This window comes from Eulemur rufifrons, chromosome 6, assembly GCF_041146395.1.
Source record: "Eulemur rufifrons isolate Redbay chromosome 6, OSU_ERuf_1, whole genome shotgun sequence".
NCBI classification, from domain to species: domain Eukaryota; kingdom Metazoa; phylum Chordata; class Mammalia; order Primates; family Lemuridae; genus Eulemur; species Eulemur rufifrons.
In genome coordinates this window covers 50,120,027-50,139,023 of record NC_090988.1, presented here as the reverse complement: position 1 = coordinate 50,139,023, position 18,997 = coordinate 50,120,027, and the positions used below count along the sequence as shown (strand labels likewise).

The 18,997-nt window shown below is 40.2% G+C and overlaps 1 protein-coding gene and 1 non-coding gene across 3 annotated transcripts; both read left to right on the top strand.

Annotated features, from left to right (window-relative positions):
• Window positions 1–2,672: 2,672 nt before the first annotated feature.
• LOC138385505 (U5 spliceosomal RNA) lies at window positions 2,673–2,790 on the top strand. The gene has a single exon (XR_011233740.1). It is a non-coding gene; the product is annotated as a U5 spliceosomal RNA (small nuclear RNA).
• An 857-nt stretch (window positions 2,791–3,647) lies between these two features.
• AQP11 (aquaporin 11) lies at window positions 3,648–16,081 on the top strand. 2 transcript variants are annotated; one of them, XM_069469201.1, is made up of 3 exons: window positions 3,648–4,305; window positions 13,511–13,627; window positions 15,053–16,081. In XM_069469201.1, exons 1-3 carry the CDS (start codon window positions 3,687–3,689, stop codon window positions 15,130–15,132), a joined length of 816 nt encoding a protein of 271 aa, XP_069325302.1. In that variant the 5' UTR covers window positions 3,648–3,686; the 3' UTR covers window positions 15,133–16,081. The 2 variants fall into 2 exon arrangements, with proteins under 2 accessions (XP_069325302.1, XP_069325303.1); XM_069469202.1 differs by lacking the exon at window positions 13,511–13,627.
• Window positions 16,082–18,997: the final 2,916 nt, after the last annotated feature.

Below are 18,997 nucleotides of genomic sequence, written 5' to 3'. Positions count from 1 at the left end.
TTCATTTTCTTTATCTTGTCTAAGGCTTCAGTGCAAAATCCATTATTGCTCAACTATCATCTACTGTACCTGCATTTGTATATACTAACCTTTATTAAGCACTAACTGTGATGTACTTAGTACATACTAAGTACTTTTCAGGCATTATCTCCTTTAACCTCATTCTCTTGCTACTTCTCCCTTTGTACTCCAGCCTAGAGCATCCTGACTGCTATGGGTTTTCCCTTTGGGTCTTTGCAAAATGTGGTGCTTCTGCCTCTCTGTCTCTCCCCTTTCCTTTCACCCCCTAACTTCTATTTATCCTTCAGGTTTCAGGCTAACCTTCCTCCAGGGAGCCTTTCCTTGAGTCAGAGTGAGGGCCCCTTTCCTCTGCCCCTACAGCGCCTTTTCTTTTACCATAGTACTTTTACACTACATTTTGCTTTTCTGTTTTTTCTTCTATTCCCTCTTCTATGATATTCAAGAGTAAGGACTGTATCTTTACTGTTGTTTTACCAAAGCTAATAGAGGTCTTAGCCCATGATGTCACTCTGAACATATTTTAATTATTGATTTCTTACTTCTGAAAATAGGAACTTTATTTGATGTAAAATATTTAATCACAAGTAATTAAAACAATGACAAAAGTCCTTTTAATGACAATGTATATGAGTGATATTGAAATTTCTTACCAAAGTCCAAAAGACTAATTTTCTACATGATTCTTGCTAGTGAAAGTGAATTATCAGCAGAGCAATAAACAAAATATGTTCATATTAATCCTCAAGTGACTTCTAGTAAAGGGGAGCAATGAAAGGATTATACCACAGGATTCATTTAAAAGCAATAAGCACCTTTTTTTTTTTTTTTTTTGAGACACAGTCTTGCTCTGTCACCCTGGCTAGAGTGCAGTGGCCTCCTCATAGCTCACTGCAACCTCAAACTCCCAGGCTCAAGTGAGCGTCCTGCCTCAGCCTCCTGAGTAGCTAGGACTTACAGCTGTGCGCCACCTGTAGTCCTAATTTTTTTCTATTTTAGTAGAGATGGGTCTCGGTCTTGTTCAGGCTAGTCTCAAACTCCTAGCCTCAAGCAATCCTCCCACCTTGGCCTCCCAGAGTGCTAGGATTACAGGCATGAGCCACCGTGCTTGGCCAGCAATCACTCTTTAAACAGCAGTGATTAAAAAATAGTTTTAATTTATTCTAAATTCTTCCTGGTCAGGGAACAGCACAGGAAAAAGAAAAGGACTTCATTTTCTACTAGTTTGTGTTTTGTGAAAGAATTGGGTTTGTTTTTTTTTTAATTCAGAGAATGTCTATTGGCACCACAGAAATCTAGGTTTTATAAAGGAAACTTTCATTATGTTACAAAAGGACAGGTTGAGATTGGTGAGGAAAGCTGAAGAGAACCAGCAACAATACCTGTTCTGCAGTGAGCAGGTCTATGCGAAGCTACCCACAAAGTCCAAGGAAGGAAGAGGCTGACAAATCCAGTTTCTCAGAGAGACACATTTAACAAGGACTAACAAACAGAAGTGGTGTTGGGTGGGCCATGAGATGGTGGATCCTCCCATCATTACCCCCCAGGCCTAGGGCATATATACCTTAGGAAAGGAATGTGGAAGACAATTGAGGTCAACCCCTCAGGGAAAGGCAAGAATGCAATGTGAATCTGTCTAAGGGCAGGATTTATGATCAAGGTTGTTTTGACCTGCGGACAGTAACAATAAAGTAGAAATCTTAGAGGCATTCCTGGAACAGGCATTAATCAGAAGTCAACATGGCAGATTAGCATCCAAGATGGAGTTGCTCTCCCACCCCCAAGAGATGGGGTCTCACTGTGTTGCCCAGGCTGGAGTGCAGTGGCTATTCACAGGTGCAATCCCACCACTGATCAGCACCAAAGTTTTGACCTGCTCTGGTTTCCCTGGGCAACTTCAGCCCTCCTTAGGCTTAGGCACCCTGGTGGTCCCCCGCTTCCCGGAGCTCACCATACTGACATGGAGCTTAGTGGACAACTGATGGGCACAGGCACTACAGCCCAAAACTCCTGGGCTCAAGCGATCCTCCTGCCTCAGCTTCCCCAGTAGCTATAACCACCACGCCCAGCCAAGATGGAGTTGCTTTATCCTCCACAAGGCCTTCCAAATGCTCTGCCACTTGAAGCTAAGGATTCCCCTCATTTTTGTTCCTCGCTCCCTCCCCTCCAGCCCTATGCAACGTGCATTTGTGGTCAACAGAGCCCAGGGGAGGCAGGCCTGAGGATGGAGTGTGAACCCCCACGCTAAACCATGACACGGTTCCATTAGCACAAAACCTCGCTAGGTGCAGGGAGGTCTGAGGAGCCTCAGACATTCTCTTCCACTCTGCACCCACAATGGGCCACCCGAGGTGGACGAGCTGTTGCTGGGGAGTGGACTGTTGAAATCTGCTGTTTCAACTTTAAGCTACCACTTATTGAACACTTTCTATGAGCTGGGCTCTGTGTTAAGTGGTTCCCACGCTTTCTAAAGTAGATCAATGAGACGCGTCATATGACTCACAACTCTAAGAAGTAGCTCTCTCCAGAGTTACGTTTTGGGTTTCCTCTTCACGTAAGAAGAGTGTATGTAAGAAGACAAAACTGTTTCATATTGTTACATTTAAATAATTCATGCCAAAGGTTGTAGAGACATTAAAAAACTTAGGACTTCGATGCTGTGGTTTCTCTTCAAAAGGAATAAATCCTTGGACTTTTACTAAAGACTTCCGTGAAGAGGAACAGTTATGAGTTGGTAACCAAATTTTTTTGAGGCCTTGCTTAGGCAAGGCTAAATATAAATTTAAAAAAACAAACAAAAAAAACCTTAGTACTTCAAGAATCACCACTTAAGCTCTGGAAATAGCGCTGATAGCTGAATAGCATTGTAAATGTAATCAATACCACTAATTATACACTCACTTTAAAATGTAAAATGGCATATTTAATGTTATATATCACCACCATTTAAAAATATATTTTTTGGCAGGCGAGGAAAACTAAGGCTCAAGGAGACCTTGTTCCATGCCCTTCCTCACCCAGGTCAAACGCTGGTTCGCCAAGTCCCCAGTGTTGCACCTCTCTTCTCAGTTTCAGTTGCCCCATTAATAAAAACGAGGTAGTTGTCCGAGATGACCTTTAGGGGTCTTTCCGGCTCGACAGCTTTACAGTTTTTGGAGCGAGGAAAGAAAATCTACAAGATCCTCCCTGAAAAGCAACTATCCAAGCGCAAGGGCACGAGCCCCTCCGCGCCTGCCCGGGGCTCCAGCTCTGGCCGCCCGCTCGGGCGCAGGCGCCGCAATGCGCGTGCGCAATGGGATCCGGTGCGCGCCGGCCTCCCGGCCCTACCCCACAGGCGCCGGCTTCCAGGCCGTGAGGGAGGCCCCGGAGGGCGTGTGAGCGTCGGGCTCCGTGACCATTGGCCTCTCCGCCGGCGCCCTAGCAGAGCTCTCTTTACCGTCACTCGCCTCCCCTCCTCCCAGGCTCTGGTCACCACAGCCCAGCGCAGAGCCTGGGAGGAGGGGGAGGAGCCTTCCACGGTGACGCCCCTGGGGCCTCCAGCTCTTCCCGAATCGGCCCGCCCCGAGGGGCGTGAGGAGGGGGCGGGGCTGCGGACTTCGGACTCGGGTCCATGCACCGCTTCCTGCCGATAGCCCTAGCCCGCAGGCTGGTCAGGCGGCGAGGGAGCCATGTCGGCGCTGCTGGGGCTCCGGCCCGAGGTGCAGGACACCTGCACCTCGCTGGGACTGATGTTGTCGCTGGTGCTGTTCATGGGGCTGGCCCGCGTGATCGCCCGGCAGCAGCTGCACAGCCCCACGGTCCACGCCTTCGTCTTGGAGTTTCTAGCCACCTTCCAGCTCTGCTGCTGCACCCACGAGCTGCAACTGCTGAGCGAGCAGGATCCCGCGCACCCCACCTGGACGCTGACGCTAATCTACTTCTTCTCGTTGGTGCATGGCCTGACTCTGGTGGGCACCTCCAGCAACCCGTGCGGCGTGATGATGCAGATGATGCTGGGGGAAATGTCCCCCGAGATGGGTGCGATGAGGCTGCTGGCTCAGCTGGTCAGTGCCCTATGCAGCAGGTACTGCGTAGGCGCCCTGTGGAGCTTGAGTCTGACCAAGTTTCACGTCAGTGAGAGGAGCTTCGCTTGCAAGAATCCCATCCAAGTCGACTTGCCCAAAGCGGTAATCACAGAAGCCGTCTGCTCCTTTATCTTCCACAGTGCTCTGCTGCACTTCCAGGAAGTCCGAACCAAGCTTCGCATCCACCTGCTGGCTGCACTCATCACCTTTTTGGTCTATGCAGGTTTGTCATTCCCACAAAACACTTGGCACATTCGGAAGCTGTATGACCAGAGGTTCTACATTCTTTACCAAAATACATTTGAAACCCCTACACCGCTGTGATGTAAATATTGCCATCCCCGTTATTTTAATTTCCGTTTTGCAGCCTGATCTTAACCAATAGGGCCAACATATATTAATAGATCCTGCATTCAGTGCTTTTTTCGAACACCCAGAGAAAGGAACCACCTCTTTGCTGAAACTGAGATATTCTCAAGGGTTCAAATATCCTACAAAGGGATAGTTTTAATGGTAGAGAGGAAGGATAACTTATTAACTACCTCTTCATGCCTAGGTGGTATAGATCCTTTCTGATACTCTCACTGAAAAATGATCCTGCTTTCGAGTTTAAGCACAAGGGACATGATTGGTTAGTAGTAAGAGTGGGGAGTAGAAATTCTTTAGTTCCGTTTCTTAGTTCTATAAATTACTTAAAATCATTTCATTATTTCCTTAATAATTCACTTTGAGTTATAAGTGATCTTTAAATGACCTATCAAGAAAGATGTGTTTAAGAAAATTTGCTTGAAATTAAAGATACTTTTTAAAAACAAATAACACTTGAGAAATCTTTTGATTTCTTTTAAGTAATTTTGTTTACCTTGACAGATCTCAGATGCAGTAGTCTACACTAGATATTCTAAATGGGAGGAAAAAATCCAAAAAACAAGTGTTTAATGATGAAATGATTTAATCATTTTAAATTTTAAATGATTACAAGAGTATCTTTGTTGAGACTCTATCAAAATTATAAAACATTTGGGAGGCAAGAATATAACAAAGGAAATTTGTAGTAATAGTCTATCTTTTGCCCATTAAAAGTGAAACTGTGAGCAGAAACTAACCTCAAGATTAGGACTCTGAAACGTATGCTTGACCTGCTAGGGTAAAAACGAAAGACTTCCCAGTCCAGTTCCCCTTCCTTTGATCTAGTACCTTTTTTTAGTACACACAGATGGAAATAAATGATATAGAAGAGTCAATACATACATATTTGAGGGCTTGGTGAGTAGTTGCTTAGTTATTAAAGTTTTAGGTTTTGGCTAATGTAGAAACATCCCCTGTATATGAACAGAACTGCCCCAGGAAAAAAGAGTTATGCCACAGGTTAGCTCTGTATTTGTACAACTAAAAGCAGTAAAATTTAAAACATTTTAAATTAATAAAACATTAACTACAGTTGGATCTTTCTATCCTTATGTTCCTCTTCCCTCTCAATGGTCCTGAAGTTGATATTCTTTTTGTCTTATTTTTATACTTTTAATAGGTACTTATGATTCCATAAATAATGTATATATTAGCCTTTCCCTATTTTATAATTGACAAAGATTTTGAGAGAAGAGAAACAAGATAATATTAAGTTACAGATAAATATAAGGAAAGTTATTGGAAAGAATCTATAATACATCAATTTAAGGTTCCAAAACACTGCTTTCTTCTTGAAATTAAAAGTACTGATGGATGGGGGATGGGGAGAGTGTAAAGGGATCACTAGAACAGTGGTTCTCAACCTTCTCTCCGCGTAAAAATCACCTGGGGAGCTTTTTAAAAATACCTATTCTGGGTGTAGAAATTAAAATTTAATTACTCTGGGAGAGGCCCAGGTGGTGGTATATTTTAAAGTTCCCCAGATGATCCCATTATGAAACAAATGTTAAGAACCACTTGCTTTAGGAGTCTGGATCTGTGCTAATTCAGTAGCCACTAGCTTCATATGGCTATTTTGATAGAACTTGACTAAAATTAAAGATTCAGTTTCTCATTCACAGTAGCCACATTTCAAGTGGTCAATAGTCAAATTGTGCTGTAGCTAGTGGCTATGGTATTAGACAATGCTGGAGACTGTTTGCAGGGATAGAACCAAATAGACAATTATTGATGGCTACTAGTTACATAAATTCATAATGTATTATGATGTTCCTTTTTGTTTTCTTTTCTGCGAATATAAGGGAGATAAGCATATTCACTGGGCACCTGTTACAGGTCAAGCATTTTGCTAGACATATGAGTTACCTTAATCTTTACAACAACCCACTGATTAATAGGAATAAAGTTCCCATTTTAAGTAAAGTGACGCTCAGAAAAGTGAAATGACTTAAGGTTACACAGCTAGAATGTGCTGGAACCATAGTTCAAACTGACACTGAAGCCTATACTGATTTCATTATCAGCATTTCTACAGTGTGCTCCTCAAAACTTACACAAGCATGCACAATTGGATACTATTCAGCCATAAAAAGGAATGAAGTTCTGATACATCCTATATATCCTATCTCCTAGAGGATATAACATAGATGAACCTCTAAAACATTATGCAAAGCAACATAAGCCAGACACAAAAGGACAAATATATAACTCCACTTATATGGAATATCTAGAATAGGCAAATTCACAGAAAGTAGAATAGAGGTTACCAGGGCCTGGGAGGATGGGGACTTATTGTTTAGTGGGTACAGAGTTTCTGTTTGTATTATAGAAAACTTTGGGAAATAGTGTGATAGTTGAACAGCATTGTGAATGTAACACTTATGCACTTAAAAATGGCTAAAATGGCAAATTTTGTATATTTCACCACAATTTAAAATAATTTTTAAGTTACAAAAGGACTATGTTGGTAAATAAGTTTGGCAAACACTGGATTAAACAGGTTTTCTAATTTTAAGATTTCACAGAGCCTTTACTATGTTACTATATATTGTGAAACTCCAAGAGGAGGATTTGGCCCACAATTTTTCAAACTTAGGAGATCTTTTTGTCTAGGAGCGTGTAGCAGAAGAGAACATAATTTAGGAAATGCTGCATTAAACCATATTACTCCCCATTACTTTATATGGATACAAGTCATAACTTTGGAACAGTATTGTTTGAAATAAATGGACTGTCTTGGGACTAGTTGAGTATCTGTCCTATCAGAGGCAAAGCTTTTGTGGGAAGAATTTAAGAATGAGCCTGAGCAAGAGTGAGACCCTGTCTCTACTAAAAATAGAAAAATTAGCTGGGCGTTGTGGCGCACACCTATAGTCCCAGCTACTCCGGAGGCTGAAGCAGGAGGATTGCTTGAGCCCAGGAGTTTGAGGCTACAGTGAGCTATGACCATGCCACTGCACTCTAGCCTGGGTGACAGAGTGAGACCCTGTCTCAAAAAAAAAAAAAAAAAAAAGAATGGATAGGGACGGAAAGGCAGGGTTAGAGTTGGCTAAGACAGGCATCATCATTATAAGCTATTTTGATATATCTTTCTTAAACTTCCAAGATAATACACGTACAGGTTTGACAAAGTTGCATGTTGGAAAATTTCTTTAATCACTTGCACCGATACAGGTCACATCAAAAGAACTGATTATGCACAGAACGTAACTGTCCAGCAACACAGCCACAGGCTCCTAGGATAACCAAGTGTATTTATTGATTTAGTACCTCAAATTTTGATGTGCAGATGGAGGCCTCCTGAGGTCATTATCACTTATGTATTTATTAGCTTCCCTAATAATGTAAAAAAAAAAAAGGTGTGATTTATTAGCGTATTAGAGCTATAAACTATTAATGCAGATTTCTAGCAAATCTTCCTTAATTTGGGTTTTGGAAGAATTTAGTTCAATAAACAGTGTAAGAGAGAGCTGCATTCATTTTTTATGAATAGATTTTGAAAAAATGTTACTTTTTACATATAGAAGTTGTCTTTATTACTGCATTCTATTCCTTTGTAGAATTTTAAATTTTATACTTTTCTGACATAATACCTGTCCTCTTCTACCAATTGATAAACTTTGAGTACACAGACCAAATTTGTTTTATTCATCATAATGTATAACCGTATTTTAGCAGTGTCATCTGGCACAAAGTAAACTGTATTTTTAGAATAAGTGAATGAACTAGCAAATACTCTATTTATTTTTAAAAATTGCACAGGAAGAAATAATACATATCTGGGTATTCCATATTGTATATCTAAGGGCTTCCTGTTTTGAAATACTTATTTTAATCTAATAAACTGTCTGAAGAAATTGTAGTAGGTTTACTTCTTTCCATTCAGGAGTTTCTGGTGTCCTTCTAAGTCATGAATATAGGTGAGATTATCTGTCAAAAGAAAAGGGAACTAAGTCCTTTACATATGTTGTCTCTTAATACAATAACCATATGAAATAGGAACTATTACCAATTTACAAATGAAAAACAGTTTCAAAGGTCCAAATCTTTTTTTACTTTGCCAGTATAATATAGTGGTTAAGAACACAGGTTTAAGTTGGACTGTGTGCCCTTAGGCTGGATACGTAATAATTTGGCCTCAGTTTCCTTATCTTTAAAATGGAGAATACTACCTCAGAAGGCTAGTATAGGGAATAGATATTCAAGTTTGTAGCATGGTACCTGGCATATACTAAGTGCTTGGGAAATGTTATTATTTCACCCTACTAATTCCCACAAGCTTCAAATATTATGTGATCATTTTTGCATAATTGATAATTTTGTTGTTAACAACTCCTTTTGGTAAGTTCAGGAAAATATAAGTTGTAACTTTTATACAGAAATTTGTCCATTGCATATAAGTCAAAGTTACTTGTTTTTTGTAAAAATCTCTAGGTCTTCTCCACATCTGAGAACAGTCTAATGTCATTCTTTCAAGTCTGTAAGAATAACAACTATTTTGAAAACAGCTAGCTGGCTAGCTTAGTGTTATGAACAGAATATAAACCAACAATGAAAAGTGGATTGTTTGGAGATGCAAACTTTGAAAGTATCTGTCCAGCACTGTCCGGTGGTAGAGACTGAATCTGAGGAAACCAAGCAATTCTTGTCATTAGAGATGTATTTTCAACTCTGGACAATGATATTTTATCAGACCTCATCTTGATCTGACAACTCTGCTTTTGCTTTGATCCCATCTAAAAGGGGTGCCCTGGAGAGGGAAGACAAATATTCTGGTTACTGGAAAGGGCTAGCTTCTACTATAAATTAGTAAATCGACCTTCTAGCTTATACATGAGTCTAATGTGATTTTAACTAGTATTTTTCTGTCACAGAGAATTTGATTCTTTTAGGAATATTGAGAAACTTTAGTGCCTAGAGGTTGCTAGGTTTGGGACTTAGCCTTTGGGTCTGATAATTTCCCCAAATTCATGTTGTCCTTTGACTCTTGGCTGTCAGCCAGATGGATCTCCCAGTTACTCTTCTTTAATATGCACTGTTACGTCATCTCCCTTTCAACTGTCAATAAATAGTAATTTGTTTTTTGAAGCCATTTTCTGATGTTTTTGTGCCTGATGATTTTGAGTATGTTCTTTTTGTAAAACACCAAAATGCCTTTTGACTGCCACCCTCCATGCCGGTCTCCTTTCCTGCTCTGCCTGCTCTTCCCACCAGGGTAAATCCTTCTGTGTGGTGTGTGTTACATCCTTCCAAACTCTTTTTATGTGCATTTATCATAAATAGATAAGATCCTACAGAAATGATATATCATTAGATATATTATTGTATATGTTCACGTTCACGTTATCATAAAAAGTATCATCCCTTACTCAGCAGGCTTATTCCTCATAGCCAAAAACTGGAAATAACTCTTCAGATGTCCTTCAAGGAGCAAGTGGTTAAACAAACTGTTGGGGTAGTTGTGGAAATGGAGAGAAGCGTTTGGGAGATACATACTGGAGGACGAATGGGCAGTACTCAGTCACAGGTTGTTTATGACACTGGAGATACAGGATGAAGAAATAGTTTGCTCTTCTTGGTGGTAGTTCAATGATATATTGTGGAGACCTATCTATGTTAGTAAAGAGATTTCTCTCATTATTTCAAAATATTGTATGATATTCCAAAGTAATAATAAACTGGTTTAAGTATTTTCCTATGAATGGACATTTAGGTTTTTCCCAGTTCTTTGCTACTATAAACAACCTTGTGGCCGGGTGCAGTGGCTCACTCCTATAATCCTATCATTCTGGGAGGCCGAGGCTGGAGGATTGCTCAAGGTCAGGAGTTCAAGACCAGCCTGAGCAAGAGGGAGACCCCGTCTCTACTAAAAAATAGAAAGAAATTAACCGGACAACTAAAAATATATAGAAAAAGTTAGCTGGGCATGGTGGCGCATGCCTGTAGTCCCAGCTACTCGGGAGGCTGAGGCAGGAGGATTGCTTGAGCCCAGGAGTTCGAGATTGCTGTGAGCTAGGATGCCACGGCACTCTAGCCTGGGTAACAGAGTGAGACTCTGTCTCAAAAAAACAAAACAAAACAAAAAAACAACCACCTTGTATATGTCTTCTTATACACAAATACCAGTTTTCTTCTAGGACAGTGGTTCTCAACTGGGGACAATTTTGCCTCTCAGGGGACATTTGGCAATGTCAAGAGACATTTTTGGTTGTTGTAATGTGGGAGAGGGTTGTGTTACTGTCATCTAGGTATAGGCAAGGGTGCTGCTTAACATCCCACAGTGCACAGGACAGCCCCTACAACAAAGAATTATCCAGTAAAACTGCAGCCCCCAACCCCCGAGCTGGCTGTGGACTGGTACTTGTCCGTGACCTGGTAGGGACTGGGCTGCACAGGAGGTGAACGGCAGGTGAGCACAAAGCTTCATCTGTATTTACAGCTGTTCCCCATCACTCACATCACCACCTAAGCTCCACCTCTTGTCAGATTAGCAGCAGCATTAGATTCTCATAGGAGTGCAAACCCTACTGTAAACTGTGCATGCAAGGGATCTACGTTGCATGCTCCTTATGAGAATCTAATGCCTGATGATCTGAGATGGAGCTGAGGCAGTGATGAGGCTGCAAATACAGATTATCATTAGCAGGAAGGTTTGACTGCACAATAAATATAATGCACTTGAATCATCCCAAAACCATCCCCACCCCACTCCCCCAGTCCGTGGAAAAATTGTCTTCCATGACACTGGTCCCTGGTGCCAAAAACGTTGGGGACTGCTGCAGTAAAACATCAAAGCCAATGCCATGTTTGGGGCTTTTGTTAACACAGAACCCACACCTGGTAAGTGTTTCTGTATCAATTAACTATTACTGCATAATAAATAATCCCAAAATTTAAAATAACAATAACCTATTAGTCTTCATGAGTCTGTGGGTTAGATGGGCAATTCTCGAGATCACTCATATAACTGCATTCAGCTGGACAGTGGTGGGGATGGAAAAGCCAAGGCAGCCTCACTCACATGTCTGGCAGTTGGTGCCAACTGTCGGGTAGGATGCCTCGGTTCTCCTCCATGTGCCCTCTCATCCTCCAGCAGCCTAGACCAGATAACTTATATGCTCAGGGCATTGTTCCAAGAGAGCAAAAAGTGGAAGCTGATAGTTTTATTGAGACCTGAACCTAGAATTCACACAGCATCACTTCTGCCACATTCAGAATTCACATAGCGCCACTTCTGCTGCATGCTATCTGTCAACCCAAGTTGCAACCTCAAGAGGAGAGAGAGACTACTTGTTGCTGAGAGGAGCAGCTTCCACCAAGTCACACTGAATAGAATTGGTGATGTGAGGATTAGAAGATAAGGGAAGTAAAGTAGTTTGAGTTTTAGTATGGTGTAAGACTGACAGTGTTTGTTTTAGACCTAACAGAAAGTCTTCAGTGTACCATGGCCTAAAGGAAATACATTGAGGACAATGGTTCAGTCCATTTTTATTGATAAAAATGCCTTTAAAAGTCACAAGTCACTTTTATCATCATATATCATATTACATCACATTGTAAAGATCTGTGTGAGTCTTTTTCTATCCACAATGTCTGTTTTTGAATGGAACTCAGTAATTTTTTGTGTAATCAAACTGAAATGACCAGCTGCCAACCAAACAATTCTGTTGACCCTTGGCAGTTGCAGGTTTAACATTCCAGGATTTGACTATTCAAAACTGATTCCAAAGGTCCATGACATGACGTCATTTATGATTGCTGAGGCATAAATATGAATCACGCTGTGAGGCTGGTGTGCTAGACAAAGCTCCTAGCCATCAAGTGAGCTTCATCTCAACACAACATCATTGTTCACAGCCTATTCAAGTGTGAAATCTCATTAGTGACATCTTATGAAAAGGTCACTTAATTCCCAATTTTACTGTACCACATTTTATGAAAACAACATGCTATAGTGGTACATGTCAATATAAAACTTGTAAAAATCTAGAGGGCTATCTCTGTGGCTGAGCATAAAAAAGACGTGTGTGCCTAAACTTCCACTTGGAAAAACTGCTGGAAATAGCATTGTATTAGGGATGCTTTTTAGGATGTTCTTGGAAAAGTGAAGCCACAGTTTGGCTGTACTATTGGACAGGTATCCAGCCTCCTCTGCCTTTCCTTACTTGCTGTGTGGCCAGACTATAAACTTCTAGGCCTCAAGGCAAAGACATGTCCTGGGTGCAGAGCTGGAACATGAATCCTAAAAAGTAGTCAACAGTTAAACTTTGTGCTTATCCTTCATGACTACTCATAGTCACTTTTTATTTTTGAACCTACTTTATTGAGCTATAATTCACATACAATATTCACAGTCACTTTTTTTTTTTGAGACACAGTCTCACTCTGTCGCCCCGGGTAGAGTGCAGTGGCATCATCATAACTCACTGCAACCTCAAACCCCTGGCTCAAGTGATCCTCCTGCCTCAGCCTCCTGAACAGCTGGGACTACAGGCATGTGCCACCATGCCTGGCTCACAGTTACTTCTTAAGGGCTCTGTTGAAAAGTAAAAACGGAACCAAAAATGGATTCATTGGTCCATTTTACTTTTTGTTTTCAATACAAAGCTATGCTTATGTCCAAGAGGATCCTGGGGTACTGTATCCACTTTAACTGTATTTTCATTTTACTTTTATTATAATTAATTTAAATTGATAAATGTTAAGGGCAGCCAAATCTCCTATTTTATAAAAACTAAAGGAACAATAAAGCACATTAACTTCCAATATGCATTTTATAGTATATAGGAAAAGCACTGGATTTAAACTCCTAGTTGTCTATTTTTTGTACCTGGCATATTATAATGTATAATCTATTATTATACTCTATAATATGCCAGGTGATTCTGCAAAGGAAAAGCACAGAATAATAGTACTTAAATATCTAAAATAAAAGTCACATTTAATAACCCGTTCACTTCCAGTTATAAGAAAATGTAAGATAAATCATTTGGAATCATTCTGCTTAAAATGTATTACAGGAGGAAGTCTAACAGGAGCTGTATTTAATCCAGCTTTGGCACTTTCACTACATTTCGTGTGTTTTGATGAAGCATTCCCTCAATTTTTTATAGTGTATTGGCTGGCTCCTTCTTTAGGTAAGTGTATTTTTATTTATTAATAATGTCTGAAAGATTGAGATATCTTAAAATATGATATGGAATGTCACTGCCAGAGTAGGCTCAAGCCATCCTCCTGTCTCAGCCTCCCTAGTAGCTGGGACTATAGGCACCTGCTACTGTGCCCAGCTAATTTTTTTTTTTTTTTTTTTTAATTTTTTGCAGAGACAAGGTCTTGCCTCCTGCCTGAGCCTCCCAAAGTGTTGGGATTATAGGCATGAGCCACCACTCCCAGCTGAGATTATTTTTGAATGAAAGTAAGCACTCCTTGCTTTTTTTGCACTCGGATCTCTGGGTTTCTTAAAGTGATACCCATACCTGAAGCTGACTATCATTAACTAGATTTTGTTTCTTTGAAGATAAAAACAGTTCTAAGGGAATAAAATGTTATTTCAGGGCTGTTAACTACCTTTTTCTTTTTTGTGCCTACTCTGGTACAAATCCCAGCAGTTTGGGAGGATGAGGTACGAGGACTGCTTGAGCCCAGGAGTTCAAGGCTGCAGCGAGCTATGATTGCACTGCACCACTGCACTCCAGGCTGGGTGACAGAGCAAGACCCCATCTCTTACAAAAAAACAAAAATCTAATTTTTAATCTGAATCTAAACTGACCTAAGGCTTTAAGCCTAAATATGTTCAAATTAAAATAAAAAATTAACCATTGCAGATTTACCTTTCAGGATAGTGATTTGAGCCCTTGGCTCACTGTCCACGGTCCCTATTTCACATCAAAAAAGTAACCAATGGCTGCATGCTGGATTGTTGTAAGCTCTAAAATGATTTAATAATATGTGAATTCTTAAAGCTTTTCATTATATTTAAGATTTAAAATTTCGGCACTGGCTAAAACTTTAAGTATTTGGCTTGACACATCTCTAAAAGCTATTAATGGTTTAGATTATCAAAAAAGAGAAGGGAGAAAGTAATCTCATAAATTGTTTTTATTTGAGCATTCCAAGTGAAAATTCAGAGTGTTTTCAGTTGTTTTGTTCTCTGGGTACATCCCTGGGGCATGGAAGGAAGGAGAATGTTGCCATTTTAAAGAAGAACAAATGGAGACTCAACTCCAGGGTTTCTCACTCAGAAAGTCAGTAATGGAGCCAAGATTAAAACCATAAATCTTTGGACTTTGTTTATCCTTTGAATTCATTGTTTAGATCCTACTGGTTCTACTTAAGTACATACTGTTTTTAGGGATTCATGGTTGAAGAAAAATAATGTGACAGTATTAGATTAAAAATATCTAACAGGTTTCATGTAGAACTGAAGTAGCTAATTCTTTAAGCATAGCTTTCCATATCTCTAGTTATATAATTATATATAATCTTAAACTATACTCACCTAGTGGTTATGAACTTCCTTAAAATTTATTTTGTTTTTTATTTTACTGTATTTTGTCTTTCAGGTATATTGTTGATGATTCTGATGTTCAGCTTTTTCCTTCCATGGCTGCATAACAACCATACAATTAATAAAAAGGAGTAACTTCCAAAAGACTCAGACTAAGATACAGGACAGTCAAGCTGGATGTGATAAAGATTTTATTACCTCATATTCCAAAAACTGCACTGGATTCATCAATGTTAACTTCCTTTGAGGAAGCTGCCTTACAGTTTTCATCACTGAGACTTAAAAAAATTACTGTGAAAATGAGGTATTTTGTACTTCTCAGTTAAGACTTGTTCTTTTGAGTGATGTATTAAATGCTGCTAGAAAAGACTCATTACATTAAACATAAATCTCAAGTGGTAATTGTTAACTTTGATGAAAAACAAATGAGTACAGGGTGAGAAGGGAAGGGAAGGTGATGGGAGGACCAAAGAACATATGTTATCAAGTGTCACTTGAATGAGCAGCATTTTTAACCAAAGTGCAAGCAGTCAAGCTTACAGAACTGGGGAGAGGATCCTTTTCAGCCACTACTTCACACAGCGATACCATCAGGAGTGTCATCTTTCAATAGGAAAGTTGCTTTTGGAAGTAGATTATATATCCACTTACACTCAAGGGGTTACCTAAATTTTAAGTATTTTATAATCTAATATCTAAAACATTTTCTCTAAACAGACAAGCTCACTAGCTTCAGGCAAGCTGTTTTTTATTAATAGACTATATTAAAACAAAGTACCCACACAAAGTCAAGATCTAAGCTTTTCACATACTCATTCGATCCTAACTTGTGAAGTACATAGGGCATGTATTTTTAATCTCCATTTTACAGATAAGGAAACTAAGCTTAGAGGGGTTTGCTGTCCTGCCTTAGAAATATCATCTTTAAATTTTTACTTCAATCCAAAAACTCTTCTCGGTCATGATGATCACTAAAGGAAAATTGAAGGTTCTGAAGAAACAAATACTTTATAATAATAATAATAAAATTTGGTTAGCAATTAACTAGTATTTTTTGAGGTTTAAAGAACCTTCACATTTTACTCTATTAGAAGCCTTCTTTTACTGTGGGAGGTTCTAATTTTTATTAAAAGTGCAGGCCATAGAGCTAGGCCTGGTGGCTCACACCTGTAGTCCCAGCACTTTGGGAGGCTAAGGTGGGAGGATTGCTTGAGTCCAGGAGTTCAAGACCAGCCTGGGCAACATAGTAAGACCTCGTCTGGGGGGGGGGGAATGGAAAAAGTTAGCTCAGTGCTGTGGTGTGTGCCTGTAGCCCCAGATACTCGAGAGGCTGAGGCAGGAAGATTACATAAGTCCAGGAGTTTGAGGCTGCAGTAAGCCATTATGAACGTACCACCACACTCCACCCTGGGCAAAAAAAAAAATTCAGGCCATAAAAGGTTACGTGTGTTTCTCTTCAAAGGAAATTCCACTATCATAGTTAGAATTGACTGTAAAAAAATATGGGGTGAGATATGATCTGTTTGAGTAATAATCAGTTAACAAGCAACTGATAAGTTGCCAGGTAATTTAAGTGCTGCTTGGTGATCAGCTTGTAGATAGTCACTCTACTTAAGGGGCAGACTGAACAGGTGCAGCTTGTTGCTAATTCTATCCAACAAGGCAGCCAGTCTGACGATCATAAACTTTGATGCTCTAACCTACAAATACATACCATAGTAGTTTGTATTTTAAAAAGCAGAGTTCACAAAAATTGTGACTGAATGGCTAAATGTAGATGTTTTTATTTGGCCTGCACAGTACTTAAAAAAAAAAAAAAAGGCAACATTCTATGTCTTGTTTCACACAAGTATCTATAGTTTTAGTTTCTCTTAAAAAAAAAAAAAAAAAAAGGAAAAGACCTTGCAATACTAGGCCTGAATCTGCCATGCAACAAACACAAAATAATGGCTGTTCCCTTTTAAATGGTCCCATTTCCCAAATATGAAGCTGAGTTTAACTTGTTTCATGGCCATTTTTCTTACAGAAATATTTTTGCTCACATCTCTTGCATGAGGGCTTCTGTGGTTTAAAAAAAAATGATTATTAATTTGTGAAAATGCCCAGCCCTCTCAACTTCATCCGTCATACTTTTGAGTTGTGACTTCTGATGACACTGCTTCCCCTGTAGCCCTCTCAAGTGGAGGCTGTTTTCTCTCACGCCTTTTTTTTTTTTCTTTTTTTTTTTTTTTTGAGACTGGGTGTGGGGAGTTGCATGAGGTGTTTTGAACTCCTGGGCTCAAGCTATCCTCCTACCTCAGCCTCCTGAATAGCTAGGATTATAGGTGTGAGCCACCATGCCCAGCTAATTTTTATTTTTTTAGAGATGGGGGTCTTGCTATGTTGCCCAGGCTAGCCTTGAACTCCTGGGCTCAGGTGATCGTCCCATCTCAGCCTCCCAAGTAGCTGGGACTACAAGTGTGAGCCACCACACCTGGCTCTCCCATACGTCTTATACCACTGTGCCTGGAGGTGAAATAGTCTTCCTTATCCTCATTGCTGTTTGCTGTCCATTCTCCTGTGCTTCCTCCATTAAAAACATGTCATCAGCTACCTAGGTACTTGTTGCAGTCATCTATTTAGTCTCTCAACTCCCTTTGTTCTTTTAAGATTGTAGTTATTGTCTCACTCTCTACAACACTACTACAGTTTTATTTCTTGGTGGTTAAAACCCACAAAGATGACCCTTCGAATGCCTTGGCCTTGGAGTTCATTGGCTCTCTCCTTTGGTAATTGTGTCTTCTACTCTGCCTCAGCTACAACTTTGGTGGTAACCTTTAGCTTATTACCAATAACTGAAATCTCTGACCTCAAACACCCCACCCTCCAACCACTAACCCCTTTCCAGCCCACTCTAGGACCCCATCTCCAGTGATCCTCTGACCCCCAAAGGGAAATTCTGTGCACTGATAACACCACTTTTTCACATCTCTCAACCCTCCCAAGTACCCTCTTCTCCTTGAGCAGCTTAAATTACTTGGCCAATCATCATCACACCCATGCTTGCATACCCTCTTAACTCCCTTCCTTCTCTATCTCATCATACTCACATGGCTTAGCCTCAACTTAATTAAATCCAACCATCTGTCTATTCCATACCTGCACCCATGCAATAGAATAAAATCACCACCTTTTTTTTTTTTTTTTTTTGAGACAGAGTCTCACTCTGTTGCCCAGGCTAGAGTGAGTGCCGTGGCATCAGCCTAGCTCACGGCAACCTCAAACTCCTGAGCTCAAGCAATCCTCCTGTCTCAGCCTCCCGAGTAGCTGGGACTATAGGCATGCGCCACCATGCCCGGCTAATTTTTTTCTATATATATTTTTAGCTGTCCATATGATTTCTTTCTATTTTTAGTAGAGATGGGGTCTCGCTCTTGCTCAGGCTGGTCTCGAACTCCTGAGCTCAAACGATCCGCCCACCTCGGCCTCCCAGAGTGCTAGGATTACAGGCGTGAGCCACCGCGCCCGGCCAAGCCTATGAGAATACTTAACATTGAAAACCCTGCAGCAGTAGGGAGAACTTGCTTCCTTTCAGCTGCTGGTAGATGGCTATGCTATATGATGTCTTGGAACATAGGCTTAAAAATCACAGCTTGTGATCTACATGACCTGAAGCAAGTTACTTTACCTGTCTCTATAACCCAATTTCCTCATCTATAAGGTGGGATAAAAGTATCTATATCTCACAAAGTAGTTAAGAATATTATAATACATAATATATAAAAGGACCCAGCACAGTGACTGAAAGAAGTCTCAGTAAATTTTAATTTCCATTTCCAAGTGGCTCTTTTACTTGGCTACTGTGTAACAGATTTGGAATTTCTGACAGCCTGGCTAGAAAAAGGAAAATTGGGTTTTTTTAGTCTATCTCGCAGGATGTGGGAAACCAAGCAAAAGTGCTGAAAAGAACACTGGGCTGAGCAGTATCAAACTCTAGTCACTAATTAGCCAAGTGATTCTG